Below are 11484 nucleotides of genomic sequence, written 5' to 3'. Positions count from 1 at the left end.
ACTCTGTCTCGTTTTTCTATGAATCCCCATAAAAAAAAATCTCTCCTGCTCTGGAGAGTTCCTGTCTCTGCCAGAGATGTCAGCAGAGAGCACTGTTTCTGAATGTGAATAAAATAAAGTATTTCCTGCAGGACATAGAGCAGCTGATAAGTAAGTAAACTACATATCTATATAACTTTCTGACACCGGTTGATGTGAAAGAAAAGATTTTCGCTGGATAACCCCTTTAACCCCTTAGCGACCCATGACGTATCTGATACGTCATGGTGCCGCAGGGGGAATTCAGAGAGGGGTCCCTCCGGGACCCCCCTCTGAATGGCGCCGCTCCCGGCTGATATCTGCAGCCAGGGAGGGCCTCTATTAACCGGCGCGGGTCCCGTTGCCGCACAGGCTAATTAAGCCTCTAAATGCAGCTGTCAAACCTGACAGCTGCATTTAGCTGCTTAGCTTCGTGGATCCCTGGTGTCTAGTGGGGAGATCCGTGCTTCTGGCCATGCCGGGCCTCAGCGTCTTAATGACGCTGATCCCGGCTCGGCAATAGATTGCTATGGCCTGCAGCAGGCCAAAGCAATCTATCACCGATCTAATCGATCTTTGCTGTGTATATTCACAGCATTGATCTCTATGAGGGATCAGTGCTGTGTATATACAAGTCCCCCAGAGGGACTTCTAGTAAAAGTAAAAAAAAAAAAAAAAAATGTTTTTTTTATTAATAAAAAATCCCCTCCCCTATTAAAAGTCTTAAACCCCCCCCCTTATCCTATTTTATAAATATAAATAAACAAATAAACATATTTGGTATTGCCGCGCGCGTAATTGCCCGAACTATTAATTTATCACAAGCAAAAAAATTCCAAAGTGCAAAATTGCGCATTTTTGGTTGCATCAAATCCAGAAAAAATGTAATAAAAATGATAGAAAGAACACATCATGGCGCAAAAAATGACACCTCACACAGCCCCATAGACCAAAGGATAAAAGCGCTATAAGCCTGGGAATAGAGAGATTTTAAGGAACATATATTTGTTAACAATGGTTTGAATTTTTTACAAGCCATCACATAAAAGAAAAGGTTATACATGTTACATATCGTTGTAATCGTAACGACTTGAGGAACATGTATAACAAGTCAGTTTTACCCCGAGCGAGCGGCGTTAACACGAAACTCCCTGAAATGAAAACAAATTCCTTTTTTTTTCAATTTGACAGCGCAAATGATTTTTTTCTGGTTTTGCAGCATATTTTTTTGGAAAATAAAGTCTGTCTTTGCAAAGTACAATTGGTGTCGCAAAAAATAAGGGCTCATGTGGGTCTCTAGGTGAAAAAATGCAAGTGCTATGGCCTTTTAAAAATAAAGTAGAAAAAGCAAAAGCGTAAAAACGAAAATTGGCTTTGACCTTAAGGGGTTAAACCCATTTGCCTAATATACTGCCTATGACCAAAACAGATGTGACCTATTGGGGCAATGTGGTGTAATGTGGTATCTGGTATGAAGGTATTCTCCGCAGATACGCAGGTTGTGAGTTGGGCTTCCTATGTCTCAGTCTTGTTTCTCTAGCACATCTCACAGATGCTCGATCAGATCTAGATGTGAGGAATATAGAGGCCATATGGAAGTCATCACCATTCCTGAACAGTTCTTGTAGTGTGACTGGACATTATCCTGCTGTAAGAGGCCACCGCTATGAGGGAATCCCGCTGCCACAAAGGCATGTACTTGGTCTCTATAATGTATAGGTAGGTGGATAAGTAACATTAATGAATGCCACAACCCAACATTTGCCAGAGTATCTGTACTGTACTTGCCTTCTTCTTGCAGTGCATTATGGTGCCATCGCTTCCCCTGGTAAATGATACACACACTCAACCATTCACATGACCAAAAACAAAACCGCATTCAGGTTTTGTATTGTTCTGGTGTTCACTGTGGGCACTGATGGCGGACAGTGGGTCTGCATGGGCACTCTGAATAGTCTGTAGCTACATAGCAGGCTGTGATACCCTGTCTGAGATCTTTCTATCTAACCTTTAGCAATCTGTCCTGTGGAAATGGAGTAGACGTTATAGTTCATGGCTTATCCTTAAAGGGGTACTCCGGAGAGAAAAAAAAAAGATTTTTAAATCAACTGGTGTCAGAAAGTTAACAGAAGTAAATTACTTCTGTTTAAAAAAAACAAACAAAAAAAAACCCACACAAGGCATCCCATACTTATCAGCTGCTGTATGCCCTGCAGGAAGTGTTGTAGTCTTTCAAGTCTGACACAGTGCTCTCTGCTGCCACCTCTGTCCATGTTAGGAACTGTTCAGAGCAGAAGTTTTTTTATGGGGATTTGCTAATGCACTGGACACTCCCTGTCATGGACAGAGGTGGCAGCAGAGCACTGTGTCAGACTGGAAAGACCACCACTTTCTGCAGGACGAATTACAAACTGATAAATTACAAATCTGTATAACTTTCTGCCAACAAAACACAGTAATCACTGAACTCAAGGAGATCAGTGAAAGCCCTTGTCATGATCGTAATACTCGCACCTTGAGTTAGACATTGACAATAAGGGGCCACCCTGTTGTTTCCACATTTACGTTCCAATGCTCGCAACCGAGTCGGACCTAAGGGGCTACCTATCAGGGTGGTGTGGTGCTCTCCCCATCATGAAGGCACCCCGTGGCAACAGGCTAGAGATATCTGGCTATCCCATGTTTTGAGACTCGCTACCGAGGCTCCATGGACTCTTGTTTTGCAACTGTATAGCTTTCTGACAGTCAATTTAAAAACATTTTTTTTTCTCCAGAGTACCCCTTACCGGTACCATTTTTCGTAGACAGTAACCATTACATATCAGGAACATCCCACTAGCCGTCATGAAGATCCCACTAGCCCTCACTGAAGTTACACAGACCCTTACGCTTGCCCATTTTCCTTGCTTCCAATACATAAATTTCAATGGCCATTGGAGGCCTAACATTTCCCAATTCTTGACAGGCGCCATAGTCCTGAGCGTCACTGATCAGTGGCTGTAATATTATAACAGATTGGTGTACATCTATAGAACATACAGAAATGTCGCTTACCTCCTTAGCTGCCTCATCCAGTAAAGCTTTCTTGTCAAATTTCTTGAAGGAATCTAAAGTGTTTGTGTTATACAAAGAGCCGAGAGCCGGACAGCAGCGCGCTGGAGTGGGGGCATTCCTGATGAAGCATTAAAATTAAAGACACATTATCAAAGGGTTGTTGGGCAAAAGATTATATATATATATATATATATATATATATATGGTAATCCCAATTTATAGTCAATCCACCAGTCCATAGGAGGCTATGTCCACCACAAGACTTCCCTGACACCACCCCCATGACCATACTGTATCTTCTATCGCTATCTTGGATGTCCATGCAGGTAAACTTATGAAGCAAGAAACTTAAGAAGAGTTTTGAAGAACTTACATGTCAAAGGCACTGAATTCCAGAGTGAGCCGGGTTGGAAGCCCAGAAGCATCGCCTGACAAAAGACCCCCACTTCCATTAGTATAATGACATATAATTGCCTTCTATAGGCGACGCAATCTCACAAATTGCAGCATGTCCATTTTATATTGTCCTCCCATACAGTCATTTATCAAAAAAGCAACAATTCATCAATGAAACAATGGGACGGAAAATGACAAATTACTAATGCTGGTACCTTGTCAGCGGGAGGCACCTCGCCATGTGTAGTAGAATAATAAGAAGCAATTACGGCTCTTACCATTATAATAATAACCCTTGATGGGTTTGGCCGATTCGTCGAGCCGGTACTCATTGAGTTTCCTTTGAGTGAGTTGATGCCAAAACCCTGCGTCTAGTGCGCTGGCGAAGGGGACGAACTGCAGTTTGGGGACGCTGGACGTCAGCTTGTCACCCCCGTCTTGATTTTCGGATGCCATTAGGGACTTTAGAGAATAACTCTAAGAAAAAGAGAATGGTTACAAGTAAGTATTCATCTGCTCAGGATGCACATTACAGGCCAATGTGTTCTTACTAATGACTCATTATCTTTCCATTGTGGCCACGCTTCCATTGTCTCTAGATTTACAATAGCCGTCATCACAGCTTTTACCTCATCTAATGGCAGGCTATGGAAATGGGCCATAATACAGAAAATTACCACTGCTATTCTACATTCTCTGCTCCATAGGAAATCATCAGAGATTGTATGCGTGTACATAGCAAAAACTTAAAGGAGAAGTCCGGCCGGAGGGGAAAAATCATTAGCCGCAGGGGGTTGTGGGGGCATAATAAAGGCAGTGGGGGAGATTTATCAAACATGGTGTAAAGTGAAACTGGCTCAATTGCCCCTAGCAACCAATCAGATTTCACTTTTTTTCCCTTAAAGATGGGATCGGATTGGTTGCTAGGGGCAACTGAGCCAGTTTCACTTTACGCCATGTTTGATAAATCTCTCCCAGTATGTTTACTGGCCCCCGTGTCCACGCTGCATCACCGGGTGTCCTCTTCTCCCAGCTTCGGGGGACGTCACAACTCGGTTGACACATGCAAAACGGGTGGGATTTAGCCCGCTCAGCCAATCAGTGACTGCAGTGGTGTCCCGCCCCAGTCACTGACTGGCTGAGCAGAGCTTCCATCAGCCGGGTCGTGACGTAGCTGCAGGGGAGCTAGAGAGACTGCAAGCTGGGGTCCTGAAGACAGACACAGTGCTGTGCGGCCACTGGGTCAGGTAAATATACCTTCTTTATTATGTACTCACACCTCCAGCCCATAATAATCCCGTCCCTCACCCCGACGGATTTCTCATTTCACATAACATCCCCAGTGTGCAACTACAGATGGTTATGATTTCATATATAATAGATTTTAAAATTCATGCTCATTGGCTCCATAAAAATGGCTTTCATGGTGGTCCCACAACAGCCCTGGCCAGAGTAGCCCCATTAAATTGGTGGATGGAAGCCCCATGACTGCTGTGACTTGGGGGATGGAAGTCCCATGACTGCTGTGACTTGGGGGATGGAAGCCCAATGACTGTGACTGCATGACACGGAAGACCACAGTAGCCAACTATAGTAATCTGATTATAGCGCCCCCTATCGGGTATTCATTTTAACAACAGAAAGAATGACTGTCAGCTCTGCAGCGGCCCCCCTGATGAAGTTAGCAGGACGCTAACGGCAGGGCTAGGTGCCAGGATCGCCACTCCTTGCTGCATGGGGCACTTGTATATATTACCCTGATATATTATTATATCAGGACATGCCATGTATTATGTATCTTCATATGTACTGACCCATTATTTACGTATATTTGTTTACATTATGTCCTATACTTGCACTATCATGGTACATCTGTACACAGCTGTGTTTTTCATCTGTAAGTCTGTGAGGCTAATAAAAATAGTAAAACATTTTTGAATGCGAGTTCTTATATTCTTATGCGTTCTCTTATGTTATGTACCTTGATTTTTTTTGAGACATGAACACACTCCTATTCCTTTAGATATCAGTTACAGTGCCTGCCCATTCTCTGGTGGCTCTAAACTGATGGGTTAGAAAAAGCACAGCTACTTTCCTGCAAAAACAGCCCCACCCCTGTCCTCACGTTGTGTGCGGTATTACAATTCAGCTCAATTTACTTCAAAGGAACTGAACTGCAAACCCACACCCAAACTGAGGACAAGAGTGACGCTGTTTCTGGAAGAAAGTGGCCATGTTTTTCTAAGCCTGGATAACCCCTTTACCAAATTGCTTCTCTAGTGGGGAAACAAAAGTCAAATACTGTATAATGAAAAAACTGTCCAATGATAAAAAGAGTTGAAGCAGTTGGATGATGTGGATGATGGAAGAGCAGACCCTCTTTAAAAAAAAAAATTAAAATAATAAAATGCTATACTTCAAGTATGTCTTACTGGTATGATACAACAGGATGTGTGGCAACGGGATATTGTTCCCCTATGTGGGTTGCGACATGAACACAGTGACTGCGTCCTTATGAAGATTTCCACCACTAAAAAAACAAATGGGGGTTTCACCACCTTAGAAAATTACAGCATATTCCTAGTATATTATATATGTATATATGTATAATATGTATCTGTAGTATAAGCCATCATTGTATGATCAGCGGGGGTCTGACCTCTCTGATCCAGAGAATAAAGAGCACCCTGGGCACGTACAGCTTTGTGGCCCACTGGCAACTGTGGGGGGCTTCCTGGACCATGTGGACTATATTGGCATAATTACACAGACAAATAGGACAGCCTGAAGTCTTACAAAGGAGTAATACATTGTGTTATGGCAAAATAATAAACCCAAGAACGCTGCATCCGCAGACCCAATAACACTGTGCCAGCCTCAGGAACCCCCATAACACTGTGCCAGCCTCAGGAACCCCCATAACACTGTGCCAGCCTCAGCACCCCCCATAACACTGTGCCAGCCTCAGGACCCTCCATAACACTGTGCCAGCCTCAGGAGCCCCCATAACACTGTGCCAGCCTCAGGAGCCCCCATAACACTGTGCCAGCCTCAGGAGCCCCCATAACACTGTGCCAGCCTCAGGAGCCCCCATAACACTGTGCCAGCCTCAGGAGCCCCCATAACACTGTGCCAGCCTCAGGAGCCCCCATAACACTGTGCCAGCCTCAGGAGCCCCCACTGTACTGTGCCAGCCTCAGGAACCCCCATAACACTGTGCCAGCCTCAGCACCCCCCATAACACTGTGCCAGCCTCAGGAGCCCCCATAACACTGTGCCAGCCTCAGGAGCCCCCACTGTACTGTGCCAGCCTCAGGAGACCCCATAACACTGTGCCATCCTTAGGAGCACCCATAACACTGTGCCAGCCTCAGGAGCCCCCATAACACTGTGCCAGCCTCAGGAGCCCCCATAACACTGTGCCAGCCTCAGGAGCACCCATAACACTGTGCCAGCCTCAGGAGCACCCATAACACTGTGCCAGCCTCAGGAGCCCCCACTGTACTGTGCCAGCCTCAGGAGACCCCATAACACTGTTCCAGCCTCAGGAGCACCCATAACACTGTGCCAGCCTCAGGAGCCCCCATAACACTGTGCCAGCCTCAGGAGACCCCATAACACTGTGCCAGCCTCAGGAGACCCCATAACACTGTGCCAGCCTCAGGAGACCCCACTATACTGTGCCAGCCTCAGGAGCCCCCATAACACTGTGCCAGCCTCAGGAGCACCCATAACACTGTGCCAGCCTCAGGAGTACCCATAACACTGTGCCAGCCTCAGGAGCCCCCATAACACTGTGCCAGCCTCAGGAGCCCCCATAACACTGTGCCAGCCTCAGGAGCCCCCACTGTACTGTGCCAGCCTCAGGAGACCCAATAACACTGTGCCAGCCTCAGGACCCTCCATAACACTGTGCCAGCCTCAGGAGCCCCCATAACACTGTGCCAGCCTCAGGAGACCCCATAACACTGTGCCAGCCTCAGGAGACCCCATAACACTGTGCCAGCCTCAGGAGACCCAATAACACTGTGCCATCCTCAGGAGCACCCATAACACTGTGCTAGCCTCAGGACCCTCCATAACACTGTGCCAGCCTCAGGAGCCCCCATAACACTGTGCCAGCCTCAGGAGACCCCATAACACTGTGCCAGCCTCAGGAGACCCCATAACACTGTGCCAGCCTCAGGAGCCCCCATAACACTGTGCCAGCCTCAGGAGCACCCATAACACTGTGCCAGCCTCAGGAGACCCCATAACACTGTGCCAGCCTCAGGAGTACCCATAACACTGTGCCAGCTTCAGGAGCCCCCATAACACTGTGCCAGCCTCAGGAGTACCCATAACACTGTGCCAGCCTCAGGAGCCCCCATAACACTGTGCCAGCCTCAGGAGCCCCCATAACACTGTGCCAGCCTCAGGACCTCCATAACACTGTGCCAGCCTCAGGAGACCCCACTATACTGTGCCAGCCTAAGGAGCCCCCATAACACTGTGCCAGCCTCAGGAGACCCCCACTATACTGTGCCAACCTCAGGAACCCCCATAACACTGTGCTAGTCTCAGGAGCCCCCATAACACTGTGCCAGTCTCAGGAGCCCCCATAACACTGTGCCAGTCTCAGGAGCCCCCATAACACTGTGCTAGTTTCAGGAGCCCCCATAACACTGTGCCAGCCTCAGGAGACCCCATAACACTGTGCTAGCCTCAGGAGCCCCCATAACACTGTGCCAGCCTCAGCACCCCCCATAACACTGTGCTAGCCTCAGGACCTCCATAACACTGTGCCAGCCTCAGGAGCCCCCACTGTACTGTGCCAGCCTCAGGAGCCCCCATAACACTGTGCCAGCCTCAGGACCTCCATAACACTGTGCCAGCCTCAGGACCTCCATAACACTGTGCCAGCCTCAGGAGCCCCCATAACACTGTGCTAGTCTCAGGAGCCCCCATAACACTGTGCCAGCCTCAGGAGCACCCATAACACTGTGTCAGCCTCAGGAGCCCCCATAACACTGTGCCAGCCTCAGGAGCCCCCATAACACTGTGCCAGCCTCAGGAGCCCCCATAACACTGTGCCAGCCTCAGGAGCCCCCACTATATGGTGCCAGTCTACAGACTTTGCCATCACAGTACATTGGGCAGTGGCTCATCCTCTCTTATAAGATTCCCAGCAGAGCACAGAACCTGCAGGACCTCACAGCCACAAGATGCCTGAAGCAGAGGAGACGTGCGCCCCCTACAGAGCCCCGGCAGGACGGACACACGGACAGAGGGGCGCCCATTACCCGCGTACACAGCGCAGTCACACGGCACGTCTCATAGCAGATGACAGCTGCTCCTCTACAGCCTGAGCACCGGGCTGCTTCCTGGTACTGCAGTCACATGACCTTCAGCTGTCAGCTGACAACGGGAGCTGCAGTGGGACAAACCTATGTAGTGTGCTCTGTGTGGCCTATGTGTAAGTCCTATGTGTATAGCTTCATGGTAATCATAAAGTGACAGATGGGTTCTGTCCATTGGGTGAGTGATCGGGGATCAGGGTGGATGAGAAAAGAAGAGCCATTCCCGATACTGCCACAGAACTGCTCCCCCTACTGCCCACTGGTATGATTGCTGCAAGGAAAGTGTGTCTGAGGCTGTATGACTGGTAATGTGGGTATAGTGATTACATGTATGTATGTATAGTGATTACATGTATGTATGTATGTATGTATAGTGATTACATGTATGTATGTATAGTGATTACATGTATGTATGTATAGTGATTACATGTATGTATGTATAGTGATTACATGTATGTATGTATAGTGATTACATGTATGTATGTATAGTGATTACATGTAGATATGTGTATAGTGATTACATGTAGATATGTGTGTATAGTGATTACATGTATGTATGTATAGTGATTACATGTATGTATGTATAGTGATTACATGTAGATATGTGTATAGTGATTACATGTAGGTATGTATAGTGATTACATGTATGTATAGTGATTACATGTATGTATGTATAGTGATTACATGTATGTATGTATAGTGATTACATGTAGATATGTGTGTATAGTGATTACATGTAGATATGTGTATAGTGATTACATGTAGATATGTGTATAGTGATTACATGTATGTATGTATAGTGATTACATGTATGTATGTATAGTGATTACATGTATGTATGTATAGTGATTACATGTAGATATGTATGTATAGTGATTACATGTAGATATGTGTATAGTGATTACATGTATGTATGTATAGTGATTACATGTAGATATGTGTGTATAGTGATTACATGTAGGTGTGTGTATAGTGATTACATGTAGATATGTGTATAGTGATTACATGTAGATATGTGTGTATAGTGGTTACATGTAGATATGTGTGTATAGTGATTACATGTAGATATGTGTATAGTGATTACATGTAGATATGTATAGTGATTACATGTAGATATATGTGTATAGTGATTACATGTAGATATGTGTATAGCAATTACATGTAGGTATATGTATAGTGATTACATGTAGATGTGTGTATAGTGATTACATGTAGATATGTGTGTATAGTGATTACATGTAGATATGTGTATAGTGATTACATGTAGATATGTATAGTGATTACATGTAGATATGTATAGTGATTACATGTAGATATATGTGTATAGTGATTACATGTAGATATGTGTGTATAGTGATTACATGTAGATATGTGTATAGCAATTACATGTAGATGTGTGTATAGTGATTACATGTAGATGTGTGTGTAGTGATTACATGTAGATATATGTTTATAGTGATTACATGTAGATATGTGTATAGTGATTACATATAGATATATGTGTATAGTGATTACATGTAGATATGTGTACAGTGATTCCATGTAGATATATGTATAGTAATTACATGTAGATATATGTTTATAGTGATTACATGTAGATATATGTGTATAGTGATTACATGTAGATATGTGTATAGTGATTACATGTAGATATATGTGTATAGTGATTACATGTAGATGTGTATAGTGATTACATGTAGATATGTGTGTATAGTGATTACATGTAGATGTGTGTGTATAGTGATTACATGTAGATGTGTGTATAGTGATTACATGTAGATATGTGTGTATAGTGATTACATGTAGATATGTGTATAGTGATTACATGTAGGTGTGTGTATAGTGGTTGCATGTAGATATGTGTGTATAGTGATTACATGTAGATATGTGTATAGTGATTACATGTAGATATGTGTGTATAGTGATTACATGTAGATATGTGTATAGTGATTACATGTAGGTGTGTGTATAGTGGTTACATGTAGGTATGTGTATAGTGATTACATGTAGGTATATGTATAGTGATTACATGTAGGTGTGTGTATAGTGGTTACATGTAGATATGTGTGTATAGTGATTACATGTAAATATGTGTATAGTGATTACATGTAGATATGTGTGTATAGTGATTACATGTAGATATGTGTGTATAGTGATTACATGTAGCATACCTCCCAACTTTTGCAAAGAGCAAAGAGGGACATGTGCGCCGCGGTCCCCATAGCCACGCCCCCATAGCGACCCTCTATAGCCACGCCTCCATAGCGACCCTCCATAGCCACGCCTCCATAGCGACCCTCCATAGCCATGCCCCCATAGCAACCCTCCATAGCCACTCCCCTACAGTCACCACATGCTGCTGACTGAATAGTGCCCTATACAGTATCCAAACTAGTGATGTTTCGATACCAAAATTTTGAGTTCGATACCGATACTAACTTTTTTATTTCGATACTCAATACCAGTTCGATACTTAGTAAAGTATTAAAAAAAAAAAAACACAGGGGTAGAAATATAGTCACTAGTCATTATCATTAATACAATTCTGCTCTTCCAAATAGCCTGATCACTAAAACAGCTCTGCTATACCAAGCGATAAGACAGCTCTGCTGCACCACCCATCACTAAAACAGCTCTGCTATACCAAGCAATAAGACAGCTCTGCTGCACCACCCAT

The 11484-nt window shown here is 44.6% G+C and overlaps 1 protein-coding gene across 3 annotated transcripts in view; it reads right to left on the bottom strand.

The window, feature by feature from the left end:
- The window catches only part of ATG7 (autophagy related 7), a 174341-nt gene extending 165512 nt beyond the window's left edge, over positions 1-8829 (bottom strand). Inside the window, exons 1-5 of one of the 3 annotated variants that reach the window (XM_069968820.1) lie at positions 8751-8823; positions 5901-5998; positions 3747-3945; positions 3446-3500; positions 3073-3190 (exon numbers count right to left, since the gene is read on the bottom strand). In XM_069968820.1, coding sequence (XP_069824921.1) covers positions 3073-3190; positions 3446-3500; positions 3747-3924 — 351 coding nt within the window. In that variant the 5' untranslated portion in view covers positions 3925-3945; positions 5901-5998; positions 8751-8823. Of the gene's footprint in view, positions 1-3072; positions 3191-3445; positions 3501-3746; positions 3946-5900; positions 5999-8750 lie in introns of all 3 variants that reach the window. The other 2 variants (XM_069968819.1, XM_069968822.1) reach the window with 2 other exon arrangements.
- Between the last annotated feature and the right edge of the window lie 2655 nt (positions 8830-11484).

This window comes from Dendropsophus ebraccatus, chromosome 4 (genome assembly GCF_027789765.1).
Source record: "Dendropsophus ebraccatus isolate aDenEbr1 chromosome 4, aDenEbr1.pat, whole genome shotgun sequence".
In the NCBI taxonomy this organism is placed as follows: Eukaryota; Metazoa; Chordata; class Amphibia; order Anura; family Hylidae; genus Dendropsophus; species Dendropsophus ebraccatus.
This window is presented reverse-complemented; position numbering and strand designations above follow the sequence as displayed.